The sequence below is a fragment of the Talpa occidentalis genome, unplaced genomic scaffold, assembly GCF_014898055.3.
Source record: "Talpa occidentalis isolate TD23 unplaced genomic scaffold, MPIMG_talOcc4v2.1 talOcc4.9, whole genome shotgun sequence".
In the NCBI taxonomy this organism is placed as follows: domain Eukaryota; kingdom Metazoa; phylum Chordata; class Mammalia; order Eulipotyphla; family Talpidae; genus Talpa; species Talpa occidentalis.
Window position 1 is genome coordinate 57,226,503 of NW_023605305.1, and position 25,612 is coordinate 57,252,114.

At 39.1% G+C, this 25,612-nt stretch overlaps 1 protein-coding gene across 3 annotated transcripts in view; it reads right to left on the reverse strand.

Moving 5' to 3' along the window:
• The window catches only part of DNAJC6 (DnaJ heat shock protein family (Hsp40) member C6), a 120,104-nt gene that overhangs the window by 21,639 nt on the left and 72,853 nt on the right, over nt 1-25,612 (reverse strand). For 2 of the 3 annotated variants that reach the window (XM_054691183.1, XM_054691182.1), the window contains exons 2-7: nt 11,008-11,158; nt 9,924-9,973; nt 9,669-9,817; nt 5,669-5,791; nt 919-1,052; nt 218-412 (exon numbers count right to left, since the gene is read on the reverse strand). In XM_054691183.1, coding sequence (XP_054547158.1) covers nt 218-412; nt 919-1,052; nt 5,669-5,791; nt 9,669-9,817; nt 9,924-9,973; nt 11,008-11,141 — 785 coding nt within the window. In that variant the 5' untranslated portion in view covers nt 11,142-11,158. Of the gene's footprint in view, nt 1-217; nt 413-918; nt 1,053-5,668; nt 5,792-9,668; nt 9,818-9,923; nt 9,974-11,007; nt 11,159-16,870; nt 16,939-25,612 lie in introns of all 3 variants that reach the window. The other variant, XM_037499391.2, reaches the window with a different exon arrangement.

A 25,612-nucleotide genomic window follows, 5' to 3' on the forward strand; every position in this document is an offset into this window, starting at 1 on the left:
ACCCAACACTGTCTAAACCCTCATTCTAGCTCATGTTACTCCCTTAGTTTGCGTCACCATGGCACCCCTCGATTTACTTGTGCTTTTCTATGATTATCACTAAATTGAACACTTTCATGTCAGACATTTCACCATGGTGTAGTCTACACAGGAAAAATATGATCCACTTACACAAGAATTCAACAGTTCAAAAGAAATTAAGAAAAGTATGACTTACTTCATTCGCTCAAAATCTGCGCATGTTGTATATATTTTGGTTTCTCCAATCAATACATCACAGTAAGGGCGACATCCATTTCTCTGTTTGTTAAAAAAGGGGATCGGACTAACAGTGATCGACTTAATCGTGAGAGGCTTGAAGTGAGGGCGATAGGGTTTGTCCGCTAGTAAGTCACACATATAGCCCAGGTATCTGAAATAGAAGGTCACTATTTGGTCAATACCCTCAACACTGAAGAATGAAGCAGTCAATTTTTGCCATGAAGTTTGTTTTTGTAAACTGTTAAATTATAATAAAAATGTGCCATATTAATTTCTTAAACATCAACTAGCAAAAGAAAATCCAGCCCATAATTTAGAGATCTTTCATCTCATGGCACTGCTATACTTTCCCCACAGGACTGACAAAGGGCTATTTATCATTTGAAAAAGCTTATGAGAGCTTTATACTAGCTCAAAATTTGAACATCTATTCCCATTTGACACTGCACATTAAATTTATCAGCTAAGGGGTGACTTTGGGAAAATCTCAAAATTTATCATTAGCAGTACTTTTAATGCAAAAAAGTAAAGACATAGAATTTAAATAAGAGAAAGGAAGAAACTGTGACTAAAGAGAAAATAAGTCAAATATCTAAAAAGACTTCTCTTTTTTAAGTCTATGGAACCAGTTAGGCCCCGTAAGCTAGCTTACTTTACCTCCTGTGGGATGGTGACAGTCCAATTCCTGGTCGCTTTGCATATAGTAACCGAACAGCTGGGCCAGGAGTAGAGTAGAGATTACAGAAAATGAACATAGCACCAACCAGAATTGACGATGCTGCCCGTCCATCCTGCCAAAGAAAATACAGCCAGGGTAACTTCCACATCAAAATTAATTACTTGAAAACCAAAATCTGTCCCGGCTATTTAAATCACAAATCAGCAAGGGAAGGCTTATTTTTAGCATTAAACTAACTCTCTTCTAACCCTAGAAACCCAGCAATATAAATGTACTAATGCATATAGCTACTGAAAAATAATCTAACCTTCAAAGCAACTTTTGACTTGTAGGGTCAAAACCATTGAGGTCTCTAGGGTTAGGGCCAGATGTAAAGAGTTCCCAGACAAGTACTGCTTTTAGAAATATGTTATAAAATACTTCACCCAAAGTATATTCATTTTTATTATATGAAATTGAGAAGTTTCTCCTGACTCAACTTCCTTCAATGGAGGGAAACATGCAATAACATGCCCACAGATGGTGTCCAGTCTTTTTTGAATGTTTTAAGTGACAGGGAGCTTAACTTAATGCAGTCCAGTCTGATTACAAAGCTCTTCCTTACATGGAATACATTGAGTTGGAATCTATTCTGCTCAACGATTCTCATTTTTCCTTTTGTGAGGACCAAGAGTATACCTATTGTTTCCTCTCCAGAAGGCCCTTCACATATCTGAAATACCACATTTTACCATCAATTTAATTGTACAGGTTAAAAACATACTCAGTCTGTGATAAGCACTATTTTGTGTCAACTTGATTGGTCTATAAAACACCCAGACAGCTTGTAAAATATTATTTCTTGGTGTATCTGTGAGGGTGTTTCTGGAAAAGACCATCATTTGAAGTAGCAGACTGAGTAATGATCCTCAAATGGGCAGACATCATCAGATTCATTAAGGGCCCATATAGAACAAATAGCTTAAATAGAAAAAAAGTGAAGGAAGGAAGGGTAAACTCACTCTCTCTTCCTGAGCTGTGTTATCCATCTTCTCCTGCCCTTGGATATTAGAGGTCCTGGTTCTTGGACCTTAGAACTCCAGGACTTACACTACTGTCCCCGTGGTTCTCAGCCCTTTGAACTCAAACTGAATAATGCCACTGGCTCTCCTGGATCTCCAAATTCAGAGGGCATATGGTGCAACTTCTTGGCCTTCATAAGCATGTGAACTAACTCCTATAAAAAATCTCTTATATATACTTCTCTTAATATACTATTGGTTCTGTTCCTCTGGAGAACCCTAATACATATTCCCTTCAATGCTTCTTCATTTGGTATTCCATTTTAAAAGACATCATTGTTGGTATATATGACATAGTGATTTATAAGAAACATATATTTGGTCTTCATCCACAGTTCCTGGCTCACAACAACCCAAAAAGTCTTGGAAATTCCTAAGTGTTGAGAATGTCGAAACTGTCTCTTGTTATTTAATGAAGGCAACTTCTGGAAAATATTCGAGAATGCTGTGATTACAGGACTGGAACTTTCAGTTCTATCCCTACGTCTAGACTGCTGGGCAGGGGAAAGGGACTAAAGGTTTAATTCAATTATCAATGGCCAATGAGTTAATCAATCATGCCTAAATAATGAAGCCTCCATAAAAGTCAAAAGAAAGAGCTTCCAGTTAGTGAACAAATGAAGATGTGGGGGAGAATGGCATGCCTGGAAAGGGCATGGAAAGTCTACACCATTTCCCCACAACTTGTTCTATGCATCTTTTCCATCGGACTGTTCTTGAGTTATAGCTTTTGAAATAAATCAGTGATCTATTTAGTAGATGGCTTTCTTGAGTTCTGTGTGCTGCTCTAACAAATTAATGGAACATAAAAAGGGTACCCTGGAAACTTCTGATTCATAGCTGGTTGGTCAGAAGCACAGATAATAATGTGGGCTTGAGAAGAGCATCTGAAGTCTGAGGAGGGGTTCTGGGAACCTCCAGTCTGTAGCCAGTCGTTTAGAATCCAAGTAGCAATTTAGTCTGCAGTAAAGGGATGTCTTGGAGACCAAGCCCTTTACCTGTGGAAACTGATGCCATCTCTAGGTAGATATTATCAGAATTGAGCTGAAATTTTGGATACCCTGCTGGTATCTAAGAATTGCTTGTTGATGTGGGGAAGACTCCACACACAGCCTCTTCAGAATTGGGTCCAGAAACCAAACACAGTATACTTCCTCTGAATAGACTCCAACTTTAAAGCAAGTTTAAATGTGCTGCCCAGATGTGAAATGCAAGGTAAGAGATCATTCTGTCCAAACTAGAGAGGAAGTATCATCTTCCTTAGTGTGGACACTATGCCTTTATTGACATAATTCCAGGCCAAATTAGCTCAAATACAAGCTAAGTGACACCATAGCCTTTATTGATTTTTGTATCCACTAAAACACTTAATTCTTTTTCAGATGATATGTTAAGCTAACAGAAAAATATATTTTATCTTTTAGAACCAGAATCCATTTACTTTTATGCTGTGTTTAATTTCACACTGTTAGTTTCTGCTAAATAACCAACCAACACAAAAAACCTTTTTAAATGCAGGTTCATATTATCCTTTTAGTTCTGAATAATTGATAAGCTTGATCTCCACATCTTTACAGAGTAGTTCATCAAAAGGCCAACCAAACAGAAACTTCTGAGAGGATGCTGATCTATTAATCAGCTAACTTTAAAAGAAGATACTTAGTAACAATTCAAATAAGCCTATAACAATCTAGTTCAAATTTCTCCATATTGATTATAAAAACAAATATCTTGCAAGAATCCAATAAACCTGTCTTTAATTTATTAGTATTGCTACAAAAGGTTCAGTTGATTTGATATGTATGTTCATAATGAACCAATGTGGATTCCTCTTTCCTAAGAGTTTAAAATCATCGGTGCAAATATTTATATCAGAATTTGGCTTGATTTATTCCCCCAAAAGGCTCACCAGAATAGAGCATTCCAGGATCAATCTCCTTTGTCAATTTTGGGGGAAAAAGTCTCTCTTCACTTGACTGGCACCTCTTTTTCCTGTTTCCCATATTTCATAAGGAATCAATTCATAATTGCTTTTCTAAATGCTTTCAGCATTTTGACACATAACTCTAGCGCTGTGAGGCTCTTTTATGATCTTACTACTTATCAGCTTTGTCTTAACTATCATTGTTAGCCTCTTTCTTTCTTGACATTCATTTCCTCTGATAAAGGAAAAAGAATAAAGAAGTTAAAATTATACCATATGCCTAAAGAATTTGTTTTCCTTATTGCAAGGATAGTTTTTTTTTTAAGACATTTTTCTCAATCTTAATTCTATTTAGAATTAGGTACATATGTCTCTTCCTTTTATCTGTCATGCAAGTATTTTTTTAAGTTTCACTTTTAATCAAAAGATAGCACATGCTTATTATTTTCAATAAAACAGCAGTATATAGAATACAAATAAAGCTCCCACCTCCAGCTTTCATATCATTTTCCAAAGTCTTGGCGCAGATTCCCAGCTATGCAGGTCCTTTTGCATTAAGCCTAGAGAATAGTCTGCCTCTTCTTCTTCACTGGGTTTTTATTCTTTTTGACTGTATCATGAGAACCGGGAGACTCTGTTCTCTCAAGTCAACTTCCCTTACAAAGTTATCCGACATAGGCTCTCTGCACTTTTAGAAAGTTCTTGAGGGAAGAGAAAATCACCAAAGCACCTAAAGGTTGCTTAGTCCCCAAAAGTAACCTGTTGCACAATCTGTTTTTCCTCCAAAAGGAAAACCCTTTGGTCCTAAACACTGAATTCCTATGAACACCAAGTGTTCCTTTATTGTCGAGAGTTTGGGGATGTGAAGTAGAAAGAAGAAAATTTGTTCTTTGTGGCTTTCCTCCCTCTTTTAGCCAACTACTCTTAAAAAGGAGGGGGGAAATCAAGTAAAAATAAAAACAAATCACCCTGAAGTTAACAGAAGCAATGTATAGTGCCAATAATTTTGCTACAATTTCACTTGTATTTTCATCTGTGCAAGTGTCCTATCACTTACTCAAACCTTCCATACCTGGGGCACAAAAGTAAGGAAGATAAAGTTCTTGCCCACGAGATGTTCATATAGCCTAGTGGGAAAACAGGCAGGTCAGCCGGTTATGTTGCCACATATTAAATGCCATGGAGGACATTTAGATCTATAGGTAGAATGTTCATAGTGTGAAAATATTCATGAGTCAGAAAAATTGTACTGAAAGTTGAGATTTAAATGATAGGCAAGAGGCCTCCAAAGGAAGGATTGAGGAAAGGGATTCTAAGAAGTCTAAGAAAAATCAATTCACTGGGAATAACTGTCAAATACAGTGAATGTATGTGATACAAGGGCATAGATATCTTAGTATCACATCTTTATTCAAATACTAAATGTAAGAAAAAATACTCCAATATATTTTTGTTGATTTTATTCACATGAAACTCAATGGCATTTTTGCCTGTCACCCACAGTTCTGTTTTCAACCTCTTTTATAATACTTCACACATTGGAAAGACCCTGTATTAATGGGTTGTGCACATACCTGCTTCTTCCAATAGTAATAGTCAAAAAGTAAGAACAGTATATTCCTCCCTCATTTACATTCTTCCCTCACCTCACCTAATTCCTAGGTGGGGGCTCAATAAAGTGTTATTCAACTTGAATGTTACCTGTTACCACAAAAAGCAACAACAAAAAAGGTTACTACTCACCAAGCAGTGGACAACACAAACATTTTTGGGATTCTGCAGTAGCCAGTTATACATATTCCGACACACAGCAAAGAGGTTGTGCAGACTGGGGGCCTGTCTGATGGGCCAACTGCATTCTGAGACCTGAGGGAACACAGCAAAGGATGTGAATTCCCCTCCTGACTTCCTTTCCATAAGCAAGTGTCATACCAAACAACTTCTGGAAGTGATAGCATATCCTCATTTAACAAACCCTCTGAAGCCAGCAAGAGTCCACATACAGAAAGAGTTGCTGAATGCAGTGATATTTTCAATTAGAGAGAATCCTTTCCAGTAAAGCTATAAAGACACATCTTGAAATACATTTTAAATTCAACCAGATCACTTAAACTACATATTTGGATTTTTTTATAATGTGAAGTTATACTGAAATCAATTTCTATTAAGTATAAAATGTTTAGAGGGCCTCCCCTGGTGGCACAGGGGTTGAGCGCTGGGCTGCGAAGCTGCCCACAGCCTCTGCAGCACCGGTTCGATCCCCGGGTGCCGGCGAGGGACCCACATGGCACGCAGACCTCTCCTGGCTCGCCCGCTGCTCCCCTCAGCAGTGTATTTCGTCAGTCTGTCTGTTCTGTTCCCCATTCTGGCTCTGGTGAATTCTCTCATCCTCCCATGCTTCTGACTGTACCCAGTGCTTGTATAAATAAGTAAATCTTTAAAAAAATAAAAAATAAAAAAATAAAATGTTTAGTTTAGACCTGCCCATGAGATACTTAATTATAGGATTATCACATAATACCTGCATGATCCCTAATTTTATCCTGTTCTTATGACAACATGAAAAGTGTTGTCTAAGGAGCCAAAGGTATATGGACTGTGGCTCTTATTTATGTCTCCAAAGAGACAGCCATCAGCATTTTCAGTCATTGAATACATGTTCAATTAACACACTATGGAGCATCATATATTCCTGGAATTCTGCTTGGTTCTAGTCTGTACAACACTTAAATAAGACAGGTTAAAAATATGATCCCCACTTTGCAGATGAAAAAACTGAATGTCAGAGGTTGTCTTGTCTAAAGTCATACTGGTGGTGAGTACTAGCACTGCAACCTCTTTCTTCAGAATACAAATGGGGCCACTACAATAGGCTGGTTGAGATCATCATTTGCCACAAAATAGTAGGCATGAGCTTTCATTGATTAGAAATTTATTAAGTTAACTAATAAAACATAAGTTTAGACTTGCATAAGCTTTGTGGCTTGTTTATTGTCAAGCTTTACTCAAGGTAACTGTTCATATCTGTCACCCTCTCCAGACACTTAGTTCCAGGAGAAAGACCATCACTCACTTTTGTGTTCAAAGCCAGTGTGCACACTCTAATCAAATGACAGGTGCACAGTGGGATTTGCTGAGTAAATGAATGAGAGAAAGAATGAAGGAATGAACCCACCATGTGGCAATCACTTCTTATAAGATTTGTCTACATGTACAATATCTTGAGAAAGGGACATGTAAATCAATTTTACTAATTTTTTTAATTGCAACAATGTAAAAGAATAGAAAACGTGTTTTCCCACATGGTATTTATAAACCTTTTGGAAACTGTATGTCACTCATACAAACACTAAATGTCAATATTTGTAATGAATCTCAGCTAAAAGTTGGCTAAATTGTTCTTAGCACAATAGGTTAACAGCTCTGGAATCATTAAATCAATCACGTAAATAATATTAATTTAAAGTATGCCATAATTACATATTTACTTGATATATAATTATACACCATTAAGCAAACATACAATTAGAATTTTATAAAAGTGTATGCCTTCGTCTAAAGGGGCAAAAACATTAAGGCATAAACAAAATCAAACAAAACATTTTTTTAAGGAATTAGATCACTGCATACTATTTTTGGAGCTCTCTGGGGTTCACAGCTTCATGCAATCAGATGCTATCCTTGAGCATCTGATGCTTCACAATGCTGTCTCCAGTCTCCGTGAGTACCAACCAGAGCTGCTGAGTGCCAGAGAAGCCCTGTGCATCACAAGCTACCCTGTACCACCCAGTGGGAAGAGGCCAAAACAGCACCCAAGCTAGAAGCCACTCATTTCTCATCTTTCCATTGCACAAGCCTGTGATAAAATGGCATAAGCATCACACTTACTAAACTAAGATCAAAGGATGCTATGGAGAATCACTGAAGAGTCATATCAGTGCTTTAAGACTCTGGCACTGTTTTTGAAGGTCAGGGGTATTTCAGCCAACCATTTATTATGGTATTATAGTATTACCAATGTTAGAATTAGCTACCATTTACTGAATGCTTAGATTAAGCCAGACACTGCTATCAAACTTATTCCTTACAGCAAATCTACAGGAAAAAAATCTAGGTATTTATAACTTATTCTTATTGTCATTCCCACTTTATACAGGGAAAAAATTCAGTCTCCAATGAAGTGAAGTCACTTACCCAGGAAGAGGAAGAGCTGAAATGTGAACTCATGGTAATTTTTAGAGTTTCAAATTTGTGCAGATAAGATGAGCTTTACCTCAATTTTAAGAAATAATAAAATGTGTCTACTTCCTATTATATAGTACTGTTTAACAATTGACTATGACTACAATTTCATCTTACAATTGTGGCGTGTTTATGACTTCATGTGATGACAATATTTTGCCAATATTAAGGCATCCAATTCCCTGAAGGTTACAGAACTGGAATTTGGAGCTCCCTGGTTCTCTGGCTCCCAGGACAAGGATTTTTTTTCCTACTCCATTATTTCCTGCCCTAATACACTGATGTTTGGTGGCAGAGGGAAAGATGAAGTATAAGCTGTAAAGTGACTACTCTATAACCACTCCCCACCAGCGAACCAAAAACAAAACCAACTAAGAGCAATGGTGACCCCTCTGGTGACCGCTGGAAGGAAAAGATGCGGGGAAGGCAAGAGTTTGACTTTCAAATAATTATAAGTCCTCTAAGAAGTCCAAGATGTTTCCAAAGAGGAAGAAATCCTACAAGATCACGTAGTTTAGAAAGAGTTAAATGGAGAAAGATTCTAAAAGAACCAGCTGGGTTGATTTTTCCCAGGCTACAGACTGGGCTGCCAGCATACTTGCCCTCCTGGTGCCGCAAAGCGACAAGGAAACTCAAAGTAGCACTGGAATAGCATAATCTGAATATAAGAACTTCAGGTCCAGGTTAGATTGTTGGCCATTCATCCAATTTTCTATTTATCCCTAATAACAATACCAAGAAATGTGCAAAACAGTGGTTCCTGACAGTCTGGGGCACAGCCATTATCCTTCTATGCAGAACTTGAGCCAGCATACACATATTTATATTTATACACACTCACACAGTGGATGGGTGCAGTGTTTATTTGGGGGATGATGAAAAAAGCACAGACAGGGTTGAAGTCCACACAACAGTGTGATCTATTTAATGGTGCTAACTGGTATACTTACTACTGGCTGAAATGAATTGTTTGTTATGCATATTTTATCACAATTAAAACAAAAAGGAGTGGAAGGACATGGTTAAACTCTCTAAAGCCTGTCCATGTATCTAACAAAAAGCAGACCTGAGTCGTCTTAACTCAGATTAAGAACCACTGGTTTAAATGATGCCTCTAAAGTCTCCAAGACTTTATTGTAAACATTGCCACATTTTTAATTTCCTCAAGGTAGATACTAGCTAAGAAGAGTAAATAAAAACTGTCATTCAATACTTCCTCTATAATTTTTAAAATTGTACCTACAATTTTTAAAATTGTACTTCTAATACCTCACTCTCCATGCAGTGTTATCTGCCAAGTGTTATTTTGAGTTGGATGAGTTGATAAAACTGAGACTAAATACTCAATCCTATTTTAAATGTTGTTACATATGCAAATACTAAGAAAACTGTTATTTGATTGTTTTGAATGATACTTGTCAATCCATGTGGCATCCACACATAAAAGCTAATTGAAATACAGAATGGAGTCCTTCAGCATTTCAGAACCAAAATTCCTTACCCTGCTGTGAAACTTGGCAGTTCGGTAAGACTTTGGTGACAGATTGTACACCGTGTAGTGGTCAAGATGTCGGGAATCCAAAAAGCTTCGAATGTCATCAACCTGATTCCTGAATCCTATGTCAACACTGTCCAGAGGAAAGGACATCACTAGGAGGAGTGACGCAGAAAAAAAAAAGGTTAGACCATTCTGCTGTCAGGATGAGCAGCAACTGAAAAGTGATCTATGGTGCAGTTAATAACATGAGAAACTTACCAATAATTCTGGAGGTAACATAAGTGAAATCTAAATCTCCCTTGGTGTAGCTAAAGGCAAGACAGGAAACAGCATTCATTAAAATGATCCAAATATGCCAAGGTTTCTCTCTTTCAATCCCTTTCCCATCATGACCTGGGAAACTTCCACCCAGCAGGCATATTTTGGCCTCCCTCAAGCCCTTCTCTCTAACAAGGAGGTAAGACAGCCCAGATCTCCAGAACACAAATCCGCTATTCCAACAGGTGCATTCCAATACCTTTCACAGATGCTACTTCATGAGCACAATCAATATCAGGATAGAAAACGCTGCCTATTATTAACACTGATTGCCTAAGTCTCTTTGCATGAAAATATTGGGGGTAAGGAAAAGTGACACAGAAAGAACAAAGGAAGCCCTTTATCTCCCCTAGCTGGGAACTGGAGGTAAGGGGTACATTTTACCTTTGAACAGAGATTACAGTGTTGATTCATATATATTGGACTTGACTTTTGAATTTCTCATTCAAAACTTTGCATTGTTAAGATAACCCTAAGCTTTCTAATACCTAAGAATAAAAATAATCCATTTGGCCTGCTTTGAAAGAATTTTCATACAGTGAAAGTACAGAAGACTCTCCCACCAAATGAATTTTAAAGGGTCACTGAGACACAAAACCAAAACTCTTCTTTGGTTACAATTCACAAGTATGACTTGTTAAGATGGCATATACATTTTTTTTTTATGTAATTCTCAAACTACCCAAAGATACAAGTCTTACCAGAGCATAATGTAAGACTTAAAGAGGTTCATTCACTGGCTTAGGTCACATGGCTAATAAGGACAGATACTGCACTGGAACCCAGGATGCCGGATTCTTAAAAGTGCAACCTTATCCTCTAATATCCCAGTGAGCCGAGTCCTCCCAGCTTGTGTTTATCGTTTCTGAAGGACTTGACTTATGGCTTTGGTGACATTCCTCAGTCAATTCCATCCCATGCAATTACAGCACAAAACCAAAAGTCTTTGAGGCAGACAAGCAGTTGGTAGGTAACCAGGTATCTGGGAGGACAGACTTCCATTAACTGTAAAGAACATACATACCTGGTAACAGATTGTATAACTCTAGAAGATGTGTCTTTGAGGGTGTCTTTCAAGTTGTCCTTGAGGTTACTAAAGAGCCTCCCTGCACCTCCTTTCACCATGTCAAAGAGACCTCCTCCATAGCTCGGCTCCATGTCTGGAGATGAGGCACCTGCCAATGAAAAACAGAAAAGGGGGCGCTAGTACAGCCTACAAGGAAAACCATACATAGACTGACAGTGTTCTCTCTTTGGGAGTCCAGGATCAATATTCCTCAAGTTTACATCCTACTCTCAAACTTACTGACTCTGGGTCACGGCAGTGCTGCTGGTCCTCAGAGACCAAGGCAAAGCCCTCACTGAGTATCAGTAACAGAAACCTTCAGTTTCCAACACTGTAGCCACTGGCCATATGTGCCAGCTGAACACTTGAAATGGGGTGAGTGGAACTTAAGATGTGCTGCAGTTATAAAAGACACACCAAATTTCAAAGAGTGAGAAAAAAAGGAACATTAAAATTGAATTGATCTGTAGAATTGAACAGCTTACACTATTAAATTCATTTCACCTATTCCTTTTTTAATGTGGATATTAGGAAATTTCAAATTGTACATGTGGCCTGCGTTATACTTCTTTCCAACAGTCTTCAGAGAAACTGTTGAGGAAGAGCAGCAGTCAGCCTAGGCCTCCTTTGCCTTCCATGGAGTCTGCTGTCTGAAAGGCCCATCCCATGCCTATCCTCAAACCACAGTTTACCCTCATGATGGAAAATATCTCGTGAAGCACCTTCATCATAGCTTATGGGCATGAGGATGCAAGGTGGTCCTTAGTGTTACTTGTCAAATATTTCAGGTTCTCCTCCCTTACAGCTCATAAAATTATATTTCTCAGCCTCAGCACTACTGACATTAGCGCCAAATACTTCTTTGCACAGGAGGGATGGGGGTGTTACCTTGTGCATTGTAGGGTATTTAGCAACATCCTGGCCTCCTATGGCCACTAGATAACACCAGTAGCATCCCTTCCCTCCCTACAGGTTGTGACAACCAAAAATATCTCCAGAAATCTGGTGAGCAAAATTACCCTGGTTGATAACCAGCACTGTAGTGAGCCTATGACATGAGTCTCAGTCCCTCCCTCCTTCCCAAAGCTTCCTCATCCCCTCCGCCCCTCTCTTTCTCTCTCTTTTTTTCTCTCTCCCCCATCATCCCCACCCCATAATAACCACCAAGGTTTGAGATCTTCCCTGCTCTGTCCAGGACCCCTGAATTGGGATTACATAGTTGTGTGGCAGAGCTTCCAGCTGACCTCTCATGAATGTGTAGCATGAATGAGGAATAATCCTTTATTATTCAAAGCCACCAATATTTTGGGAAAGTTCATTGCCAAAGTACAACTGCACTTATAAAGATTGATAGAGAAAAGAGTAGAGCAGGTTAATGTAAACAATGGCTAGGGAGGCTATAGACAGCCTGGCAGTCAAGAACATGAATCATTCTAACCGAGGCCCTGGAACGGTCTTGCTGCTCCCAACTGGGTGACCTTGGGAGGTCACGGTCTTTCTAAACCTCTTTCTTATTGCCTGTAAAATTAAGATTAAAATAATGTCTGGTAAAATTAAATGAATGCAAGTAAAGCTATTTGCATAGTGCCTGATATAGCCAGGAGTCCATGGATTGGACCTATATATTCATATGTCCCACTCTGACACTTTTATACCTATATTTTAAGTCTTGGTTCATTTTTCAACTGTATGTGGTGCCAGAGGTCAATAACAACATCTATTCTTTTTAAAAAGCTGCGATACTTATTTTGTGCTTTAAAATATGTTAAGAGCATAAAACTTATGTTAAATGTTCTTACCAAAAGTAAAACAAAACACAAAAGAACACAAGGACACTTTTAGAGGTGATGTACATATTTAGTGTCCTGGCTGTGGTGATAATAGCATGAGTGCATACATAAGTACTCATCAAGATGCAAACATTAAATGTGTACAATAATTTATATATCAATTATATTCAATAAAATTTTTAAAAATAAATTGTAAGAAATGGAGAGTTGGAGGAGAATTATCTATAGATTTAAAAAATGTCTTAAAAGACAAATCAACTAAGCACAATGTGTGGACCTTATTTGGAATTTAATTCAAACAAAGTTTAAAAAATGAATGACACTGAATGGGGTAATTTTAATTTAAACCCTTATTAGGTATTTGAAATTGTTAAATTTCAAGTAGTTATATTCAAAAAACAGTCCTTACCTTTTAGAATAAATACTAAAACATTTATGAATTAAACATTTACAATGTTTAAGATTTTTTTTAAATAAATAATAAAAAAAATTCATGTAATAAAAACTAAATGCCAACAACTATAAGGCTGCTAGGTATTAATCTAAGCATTGTATCTATATTCATTCATTTTATCCTCAGAGCATACCTATGAAATAGGTAATATTCTCTTTTACAGATCAGAAAACAGAGGCACAGTGACTAAGAGACTTGTCTGAGGGTGTATAGATAGTGAGTAAATGGCAGAGGAGAGATTTGTATCCTAGAAACCCTTCCAAACATATCCTTCTTTCTTCTCCCAATGTTATTCTGAATTTGATATTTATCATTACAGATAATTTCTTTAAACTTTTATTACCTATGTACGTATCACTATCCATAAGCCATATATTAATATTATTTTCCATACTTTCAAACTATATATAAATGGCTTCCTGTTTGCACCATTGTTTAAAATCCATCTATGCTAATACCCCATATAACTGTAGCTCACTTAAAGTATGCATTCCCATTAACTCACTGGTGGCCACTAAGGTTATTACCCCTAACAATGTGATTATGAATGCTTTGGCTTGATTACATATGGGAGATTCTCTCTAGGCTATATCAAGGAATGGAATTTGGTAGGTAGGAAATGCACAGCTTTGAATTTCTAGATATTGACAAATCATTTTCCAAAGTAGACATATCAGTTTAAATTCTTACTAGTCATGCAGTGCATCTGCACTCCCTCATCCTACATTCTTTTAACCCTCAGTGTTGTCAGACTTTATTCTTTTGGCCAAACTGGTGAGCATGCAGCTATAACTCATGTTGGTCTTAAACTGATTTCCCCAATTACAAATAAGGAGGTGGATCTTGTATTTACTGGCCAGTGGCCAATGAACTTGAGATAACTATTAACTTCCTACATACCATTTAGATGTTCCTACATATAGCAGTAAATACACATTGACTGTTATGTCCATCCATCCTGATCACATGGACTACTGCTGCCTAAGTCACCATGAGGCACCTACTTGAAAATAAAGCTCCATTAGAAACTGCAAAGAACAATCAATGATGGAGAATAAACCAATGAATGGACACATGAACAAACGGACACATGAACAAGCATATCACTTAGGGAGTCCTATCCTAGGAACTTCCTTTGAACTTTTATTTCACAGTGTGGGAGGTAGGAAGAGTGCTTATTATCCTCATTTAACAAATGAAGAAATGCGGGCTCAAATAATGGAAGCAATTCATCTAAGATCATTAGTCAGCTGACTAGGGGTAGAGTCAGAAATTCAAATTCAGACCTGTGCAATTCCAAAGCCTATACTATCTCTGCATCACACACAACAGCTCCATAGCAGCTCACAATCCTAGCAGCTGTAATTAGGGTGGTACTTACCTGCCTTGTATACAAAACCACCGCACTCCTACCTCTTGCTCTTCTCTACCTCCTACATGTATGTCTTTCAACTTATTGCTTTCAGCAGCAGATATCTGGGAAACAAGCACTCTCATAAACCACTGTGTCTGTCAGGCCAGCCAAGCAATCACATATGTAGGCAGCCCAAGCCCCGATCACCCCCACTGGTTCATGGCCCTGAAGAAAATGCCAAGACCTGTTCTAATGGGCAGCTCTACACACTAGGTGTAAAGCTACAAATCTGAGTTTGTTCTCTAAGATTCTGTGTCCCAATAACATAGGCACATTATTTTCTTTTAAACACACCCCATACAGAAATCTGTATAGTGTTTTCATTTTGAAGGCAGTGAAGGAAGATAGAGAAGCATAAAATGTTTAAAATTTCCCCATTTTCATTCCCAGTTATTCCTCTGGCTGATCACACATCTGATATTATTACTATGCCAAGAGATGACATCCAATTGATTATCCAGACCTCTCTCCAACTCTCAATTTCATGCTAGAACAAAACTCAGGAGGTATGAGCCTATTAAATGATATAAATATCCTTGATTATCTAAAAAAGCAGACTCTCATCGTCTCTCAGGCTTCACACTGTTCACTGGAATCTTGGAATCCTAATGAAACTTGAATCACTTATCAGAGTCCATCCATAACCTTCAGAGATCCAAATTATACATCCAACTGGCCAGGACACAAAAAAAGAGGGCATTTTCTGTATTTGTCCCAATGTTTCTTTTATGTAGGCATTCTGGTTCTCCTTAATAAGCTACATGAGGGCCAGAAACACAGATTCCCAGAGGATATTTGAGCCTCAGCTAGTTGAGATAAAGAGGAGAGTAGTTTCCAAAAAATGATACAACAAAAGGGAAATGATGCAGTCAAAAAGTGGTAGGCAGAGAAAATAGACTGCAGTAGGTCAAGTCGACAAACCACATCCAATCTGCTTCCTAATTTTGTACAGTCTGTGAAAAAAGGAACAGCTTTTACATTTTTTAATGATTGCAAAAGTCAAAAGGAGAATAATGTTTAATAAAGTGAAAACAACGTGAAGGTCATATTTCAGTATCTGTAAGTAAAGTTTATTAAAATAGAGCCAGACTATTATTTCATTTACATATTGTCCAAGGCTGCTTTCAGGCAATGGTGAGATGAATAGTGTGACATGGATTCTAAAGTATCAGCATCCTGGGCCTCCCTGATGGCACAAGGGGTTAAGACGTAACCTATGAAGCTGCCCGCAGCCACTGCAGCACAAGTTCAATCCCCAGCCAGGGAGGTGACCCACAGGTGACCCACCCAAGTCAGCAGACCTCTCCTGTCTTGCCCGCTGCTCCCCTCAGCAGTGTATTTCAGTCAATCGGCCTGTTATGTCTCCCTGCTCTGTCTCTGGTGAATCCTCTCACCATCCCTGCACCTCTGGCCTGTACTCCAGTTCTTGTATGCATAAATAAATAAATCTTTTTTAAAAAATAAAGTATTAACAGCCTTCTAATCCCTGCTCTAGACAGCTGGGAAAACGTACATCCTTAGGAATCTAAAATTTGCCACCTTTGAACTTTTCTAAATGTTTCAATTAAGGTGGTACTCAGTGGAAGAACACCCCCTATGTAGATTTGCTAAATTACTGATGGTTCCTAGGGAATTTGAAGGTCTCAGATGGTGGAAAGGGTGGGAGGGGGTCAGACTGAGAGCATGAGGGTACATAAAGAGGAAGATTCCAGGCCTGGGCCTCTAACACTCTAGATTCTTATTCTCTGACATTTTGTTATTTTAAAATCTAAGCAAAATAAGTTAGAAGGAAAAAAGATAAATATCAGAAGGTTTCACTTATATGAGGAATATAGAGAAGCCAAACAAAGGATCAAGAAAAAGACAAAATTTGCAGTCAGACCATAGATCCCCTGCCATTCAGCAGGGAAGGGGGAGGAAGAGGATTTAAAACAGGAGGGAAGAGCACAAGGGACTGTGGTGATGGGTCACAGGTGCAATGGTGATGGGAGAATTATGGGGACTACACTTCAGGGGAGAAATCAAATACTGTCCATAAATGAACAACAATGTATGAAAACAAACATAAAAATTTAAAAATCATAAAAAAATCAAAGTTCTTGGAATCTCAGTCTTCTGCAGGGTGTCCTCTGGGCTTCCATAGAGACACTTTGACAGCATTACCTTTCCCGTTTCTGAAAAGTCTTGGTCATTCATTTGTGAGTTATTATTCTGTAGTGTTCAGGATCAGCCTGTGTGAGGGATAAATGATAAAACGAGTTTTGGCATTATGACCTGTTGATATTCATGTTCCTTTCCACCAATAGGGCATTCTCCTCTGCGGTTACTGGAGTGTTACAATGCCACAAAGTTGACTTCCACCAAGTTGCCAATGGCAGGATAGAAATTCCCCACATTAAAAGTCCTTTCAAAGATGCATCATTAACCCCTGACCTAGGACGTGCTACTCCTTCTCCACAACTCTTGGCAAGGGTCAAGGAGCCAGGGTTATCTCCACAGAAGGTTTCATCATCCTTGTTTATTACAGATTTTTTCAGCTCTTGGCTTTGCTGCAATTATGAGACTAGATCACATGTGGGGATAACTAGACATATCATGGATAAGACCACTGCCTTGGTTTCCAGAATCACAGACTGCTTAAATCTTATTCTGTGTATATCCTAGTCCAGGAAACTTAGAGAAAAGAGGATGAGCTTTGGGGAGACAGACCTTAGAATGGAGACCTGATTTTTCCACTTAAAAATGTGTGACCTTAGGGCTTCCCTGGTGGCCTAGGAATTAAGTCTCAGCACTATCACCACTACGGCTTGAGTTCGAACACAGGCCAGGGAGCTAATGTACACATGGCACAGCTGACCTCTCCTGTTTTGCCTGCTGCTCCCCTTAGCAGTGTATTTCAGTGGATCTGCCCATTCTGCTCCCCACTCTGCCTCTGGTGAATCCACTCACACACACCCCCAACCTCTGGCCTATACCCATTATTCTACACAAAAATAAAAAAATAAAAGCTGTGTGACCTCAAGCATAGTTTACTTCTCAATGTCCACTTCTCCCTTTATAAATCAGAACTAAAGTAAGTCCTCAAATAATGTCATTTCATTCAACAGCATTTGTTATAATATTGATGAGAAAAAAACAATCTGACACCACTTTCATTATATGTCATTTTACCTAAGGTTGCAGTTTCCAGAAACCTATTGATGATGTTGAATGAACAGGTCTCAAGGTATCAAAAATATCAAATTAGATCATATATGTCAATGTGATTTTGAAGTGTGCAATTTCCTAAAGCAATGAAGAGTTTTAATTTGATTCTTAGACATTGAGCTCTTATGTAAATGAATTATCGGATTGCCAACAACAGAATGCAACTGAAAATAACAACTTCACAGAAAAAATATAGAATTAAGTGAAAAAACAACACTCCCTATGCCAAAGAAGCAGCTAGGCTTGGGGCAAGCCCATCACAAACTATGGGCTTTAAGTCAGCCAGAACTGGTTTGGATTCAACTTCTGCTATTACAGAGATATGTAGCCTGGAGAATACAAGTAACTAATCAACGTCTGAATTTCCTTATCTGTAAAATGGAAGCATTAATAGAATATCACATGGGATGGTGCGGATTATACAAGACAAAGTTCTGTAAACCCTTAGCTGCATGGTACATTGTAATAATATGCTATAAACGATTGCTCCCAGGTGGCTCTGAGGAATGGAAAGAATAAAGCCATGAAAAAAAAAAATGCTCTCTCCAGAAAATTAGGCATAAGCAGACAAAAAAGAAAAACAAACAAAAAAAAATGCAGCCCTTCTGTTCATTTTTAGGACTGACAAAAGTCATACTGGAAATATGTACCAAAAAGATAGAGTCTCTTTCTGGAACTTTCGCTACAGCACAAGTTAACTCACTTTTGATACTTCAGAATCACAAATGTTTGACAGAGATGAACATTTTCCTGGCTCTCTGGTTTCCTCTTCCCCTGTTGAAGTTATCTGGTGTCTGGTATGGACAGTATGTGTCACTTGCACAGCTAATATTCAGGCTTACACAGATTCAATGGCACTGGTTTTTGAAATACCGCGATACTTTGGTCTTACTCGTCATGTAGTCTGAGCTATTAAAATTACAAGTCACTTGATGACATTACACAGCAGCGGTCCTAGACATGGACAGGTTTGGCAACTACTCAACAGACCAAGGGAATCTAGGTTTTTGCTGCACCTACCAGCACCTCTAGCACTGGCAAGCACAGGCCACTGAGCAGGTGCTGCCAGCGATTCAGGCTTTGAGGGTCCAAAGAACACAGGAACACCAACATCCAAATGCATCCCAGCCCTAATGATACAACAGTACACACAGACCTCTTCAGCAGGTGTGACTGTCAGAACCCTTATAACAATCAATTTAAGGGGGAACTTGCTGCAATGTTCTGATGCCATTCCCTATATCAAACCCTGGCTCAGATGGTAATCATTGAGCCAGTACCGGACACTGAAGATCTAAAATCAACCAAAAAGTTAGAAATTATAATGATAATGTTGCTATGAAAAGTATCCCCTGGTAAACAGTTACATGTGCGTGTGTATATTTCTTTGCTCAAAGAATAAAAGAAAGCTATAATTTACATTATAAATTACATTATCATACCACTTATTGAGTATGTTGTTAACATTCCTGATACCATCAAATTGGTATGTACCATACTTCTGTGCCCAGTTCTCAGGACTTTGATGGGAGGAGTTCCCCCTTGTTCCTTCCCAAGCTCAGGGTCTCAAAGAACATTAAAAGGGAACTAGATGAACCCAAAGTCCAGGTCCAAAATCTCTGACATGATCATCATATGAAAAGGTCACCTATTAAACAAGTACTCCAGATCAGTGCTCTGCTAAGTAGAAGCCACAAACTACTAACTTAGACCCTCACAACTAAGCACAGTGGCAGACAGAAGATCCACTGAGGAACTGACACTTTGGTGAGGTCTGATAACAGTCATGGCATGAGACATGGGCATGAGAATGGACCTACCTACATGTGGCTGGACCCAAAGCTTCTGGGCTTAGCCACCTCCCCATCCTGCCTTCTTTCATGAAGGAAAGAAGTCCTTTGTCTCTCATGCCCCCCATTCTCCTATTTCCCTTGGCACTGCAATCCTAGGAATGAGAACAATCTGACTTCCACTATTTGTGAATGGGTCTGACCCCACTCCCCACCTCAGCCCCAGAGGTTCTGGGTCATTGATAACACATGGTTCTTCATAGTCCCCTAAAATCTTAGCATAGTACCTGGCATGGGTAGCACTTAATAAATGTCCATGAAACTGGGATGCTAAAGATGCTGTAGACTCAGAGAGAAGATGGCAGGGATAGCTAAGAAATCAACAGATCAACCTTGGCAGAGACCTGGTCTCAACCCAACCACAGGCAACAAATATAACTGGATACTTTCACTGCCTCCTCACACTGCTCAAATTTCTGATTGCAGCACTACATTCTCCCAGCACCTGCTGAGCATGCTTGCTTAAGAGATGGGGGATTTAATGAAACTCAGCAAGAGCTTTTTGTGTACCAGTCTTAATACTTGATTAGAAGACCAGGGAGAAATTTTTAACTTCAACAGATGAGAAGAGCTTATCCATTAAGTAATTACTACTAGTTCTTCTTTCCCAAAAGGATGTAAGCTTTTTTAAATTAATTTTTATTATTTATTATTTTACTAATTTTATCATTTTTAAAAACGATAAGAATAGAAATAATGAGAAATACAACCAAAGTAAAGACTATACTGAGACTAAAATTTCATTGTACAATAAAAGTAAGGCACAGTGGCCAAAAAGAGGCTGTGAGTGAAAGAGAAATTCCAGGTAAATCGATGTCACAAATTTTGTTCCTACATGGGTCTTCAGAACTCAGGCTGCAGCTGCCAATCCAGTTTTTTCAGTAAGCACTCATATAAAACAATACAGGTTAAGTTTAATTTGATTCAACAAATATTTTAAGTACATGAGGTGTGCACCAGAGAAACAGACCTATACAACAGATCTTTACACTCCAACTTGGGCCAAATAAAGATGTTCATCTTAATGAAATAATGATCAATTCTGTTTAATGAGCTCAGAACCCCCAATGAAACTCTCAAGAAACAGCAAGGGTTCTGCCCACCACATGGCCTCTTATCTCCAGGAAGAGAGAGACCATCAAATGTCTTTCTCCTTTCTCTAACCAAAAGGTCAAAGCTTAAATTGCATTAGAAAAAAACTATGACATTTCCCTGTAATAACTAGCCTTATTGCCTGGAAAAGAGAAAATGCCCATTGTTATCTAACTGTGTCATGATAGAGGACAGAGATAGCAATGCAGAGATAGCCTGCTGGAAATATACAGCAAAGAAAAAATAGAGCAAAAGCTTCCCTTTCAAAAATCTCCCATTTAATGGGGAGAGGGAAGACAACAGAGGCCTCAAAGAGTGACTGAGAGAACTCGAACAGTTCTTCCAAATAAATCCTAGATACATAAAGAATCTTAGGAAAGCAATGTGCTTGTCATGTATACACATAAGAGGAACTTCTCAACCCCCTCTCCTTCCAGAAAGATTATCTCTGTTAGCTCCTTCTAGGCAGAAATTTAGAGTTGACACTGCAAGCAAAGTCTTCGAGAAGCTGCTCTCCAAAGGAGCAGCAACTGTTGTAGATGAATATTCATCGTTTCCAAGATCAGAGTATGTATACTACACAGGATACACTGCTTACTATACAGAACACACACATATGCTGCACAATTAACACAAATCACAAAGAAGCCTTACTATCAGAGTCAAGTACTATGCTAGGAACATAAGGTATCCCACACAAAGACGAAAGATAGTTAGATTCCTATTTTTCAGATAAAGAAACTGTCTCAAATGGGCAAACTCATTCATGCAGGGCTATTAGCTAGGCTATACAAATGTCTATCAGATGCCAAAACCTATTTACTTTTTCATTCCTCAGGCACATCAGGTACATCCAGTCACAGAGGTATAAGTCCTGCTCCACCATGGAGGAAGCAACTCAGACTCCTAACATTCTAATTCTCAATGGGATATTAGCAATGTATTCCTGTGCCCAAATGATACAGCAGGAAAGGAAAATCACTGTCATCATTAACATTTTTTTAAACACAATTTGCAGCAACATGGATGGCGCTGGAAGGGATCATGCTCAGTGAAATAAGCACCAAAAAGAAAAAGAAAAATACTGGATGGTCTCACTCATAGCAGGAATCTAGAAAACTTAAATAAGGGACCAGGAAAATGAATAACTATAAGAAAGTGAAAATCAAAATCAACAAAAACTATGAACCAGAGACACTTTTTGGGGGGTGGGGGGCGGGAGGGGAAGGATTGGGGTCAGAATGGGGGGATTGCAAATGTATGAGGAATATAAAAATAAAATTTATTAATTAAAAAAAAAACAACATTTTTTTAAACACAGCTTTATTGACATTTATAAAAATAGACTTGCACATAATTAAAATGTAAAAACTTTTAAGTTTTTTTTTAATAAATTGGACTGTAAGAGGTTTTTGCAATTTTTAAGATTTATTTATTTATACAAGAACTGGAGTGCAGTCAGAGGCACAGGAGGGTGAGAGAATACACAAGAGACAGAGAGTGGGGAGCAGAACAGGCAGAAGGACCGAAGACACTGCTGAAGGGAGCAGCAGGCGAGGCAGGAGAGGTCTGCCGCGCCATGTGAGTTTCTCCCTGGCCGGCCAGGAATTGAACCTGCACTGCAGAGGCTGTGGACAGCTTCACAGCACAGTGCTCAACCCGCTGCGCCACTGGGAAGGCCTGTAAGTTTTGATATATATGTGTGGATACACACACACACACACACACACACACACACACTCACTCACCTACAATTCCAAAGCCTGTGTCCCTCCTGTCATACCTTTGAATAGAGTCCAGACTGAGAGAAGATAAAACAAAGATACACCCTTGGTCTCTAAGGCTATTCACCTTGTCATCGTCATTCTCTGGTACGGCTCTGTGTTGTGCTAAGAAATAGGAACTGTATTCAAGTCAGGAAAGCCCCTTGCAGAACTACATTCCACATTCCCGTGGGAGGGACCAAGCAAAGGAATCCTGGGATTTCAGAGCTGGGAGTGCAACTTGTCAAGAAAATCTGTGTGTATGTGTGTATTTGTGCAATCTAGGGGAAATAAGTAAAAGAGGGAAGGAGGTATCAGTTCTGAATTCCTGTCTCTACTTTTAAAAGTAGATTTTCATTCAAATTTAAATATATGCATATATGTTATATTCTTACATCATATTTTGTTATATAACATTATCTTTCATTATATAATATATATGAAACAAGTCATTCATATTTAATATGGACATTTTGGACACATCTAAGGACATACATCAAGAGCATTAGAAAGAAAACTGGTTTCAGAAGAGGATGGCATCAGGAACAAAGAGAGAGGGGGCTTGCGCAGTCCACAGACTGCAGAGCAGTCTGATTAACTCACTTCTCTGCAGCGCCAAAGAAAATGGACTTAAAGCAGAGAAAACAAACAAGGGCAAACCACTGTTAACATTTTGGAGGACTCGCACCTTTACTTTTGTGTTTATATGTGTGTACATACACACATTTATTGTGTGTGCTCTGCGCACATGCATAGAAGTAGATTAGATCTGCCTTTTTTTTTATTTAACATTAAAAAGTACTCTTTTAAGTGATCAGTTTTTTTTGCCAACATCTCTCATAGAACTGCACCATAATTGTCAAATGATCTTTCTCTTGCTCAGCCTCATGAAATACACACATACACACACGCACACACACGCACACACAAACAGTGGACAGAAGTCCCGAGGAGCTTATTTCCAAATCAAGAAGAGGAATGAAGATACTTGGGAGTAGGAAAGAGGAAACTTTATGGAAGAGGTGGAATCTGAATTGCAGTCTGGGTAAAAATGGGCCAAAAGGCACTTCAGACTGAGAGAGAAGAGGCAACAAAAGCCAAGAAACCACCAAGTCAAGGAAGGACATAAAAATGAAAGGAACACAACTGAGACTAATTTTAGCCTCACTGGGACCATGCTATGGAGGCTGAGCGGTGGGCATGACAGCCCCCACTAAACACGTGAGGAACAAGGGGAGACTCTGAGTTGATAAGGAATTTGTCTGAGGCACAGCACTGGAACTAGGATTTCATGTAGTTCCCTCAGAAATTGAGGGGATATAAAAAGTCTGTCAGAAAAAGAGGAGTGCTGGAAAGATGAGTGGCCTCAATCCCAGAAATGCTGATGGTCAAGCTGAAGAATAAGAATCTTACCTGTGCTCTGGGCAACAGTTTGTGGGGTTTGGTCCTCACACTGCCATAACAAATGTCCAAAAATAAAGGTTGTTAGCAGATTTCCAAGAAGTGGTTCAAAGAGCAGATTAATATTGCCTCAGACAAGTAGATTTCCCCCAGGACAGCACACCCTTTAGGGCATATTTCAAAAGCCAAATTCTATCCAAGGGCACCTGAAAGAAATTTCAAGGCAATACCTTCAGAATCTAATTATCAGATAAATGTATTAGTAGGAACCTCAGAGAGGTAGTCTCTGTAGAAAGTCGTGCTGAGCATTAAAATACTCAGTGAGCCTCAGAAAGCCCAGAGTGAGCACACATGTAACTGCTAACTAAATGGGGAATGCAGAATACTCTGAAGGTGAATTGTAGGACATACAAGGAGCAAAACCAGAAAACCCACAGCAGGCATCAGAGGAATATTTGCTACCTAAGTGCAAAAAAGAAGCTGCAATTCCTCTAGTTCACTGGTCTCAAGGACAAAGGCTCTGGCATGGACTTGATTTGTGGAATATTCTCATAAAGGTCTAGCCACCATCCTTGTGCATGGGAAAACTAAACACGGAACAAATTTAACCAAAGTCAATGATAGAGGTTGGCTTGGGAGACTCCCTAACTCTGGGCTCTGCACCAAGGAGACAGGAGCTAATAACTCTCAAGTGCACACGCTCACCCACTGGGTAGCAAGTTGGCTCCAGTCTCTCTTCAAACTGCCCCAAATGAAACAATGACCCTCCATGAGTTACTTGCGACAAAGTGTTTCAACCTAACAATGACACTCTTGGAGAGCCAGGAAAAGCAAACTGTTTGATACCAGCAGCACGGGGTTGAAAAGATAGAAGTTTTATGAATAAACAGATCTGAATTCATGACACTAGACCTCCTTTCTTACTACCTAGCTAGCAAGGCCACTAATCCTCGAAGTCTCAGTTTCCCCAGCTTTCAAATGGTGGCAGATAATATCTTCCTTCCATTTGTAGGAGGAGGTTTTTTTTTAGATTTATTTATTTATTTATATAAGCACTGGGTACAGTCAGAGGCGCGGGAAGGTGAGAGAATTCACCAGAGCCAGAGCGGAGAGCAGGGAGCAGAACAGGCAGACTGATGAAATACACTGCTGAGGGGAGCAGCGTGCGCGGCAGGAGAGGTCTGTCGCGCCGTGAGGGACCCTCGCCAGCGGTGTGTGGGACCCTTGCTGGGGGTTGGGGATCGAACCGGCGCTTCAGAGGCTGTGGGCGGCTTCGCAGCCCAGCGCTCAACCGCTGTGCCACCAGAGGAGGGCCTGTAGGAGGAGGTTTAAATGTGACCATGAGAAGAAGGACCTGTCACCTGGATGGCAACCACAAATAGCATTTGCCAATGTGTGCCTATGTTCTTATTCCCACAGGGGAGAGAAGAGGAAATCCTCCTGGGCAAAACCATGAAAAGGTGAAGAAACAGAAACTAGGGAATGGTCTGCATCTAGGAACTTCCACATTCTTCCAATTCAGTGCAAAGGTCACTGACTAATTGTATAACTTTATGCAAAGAGAAAGCCTATGATACCTTCCTCATAGAATG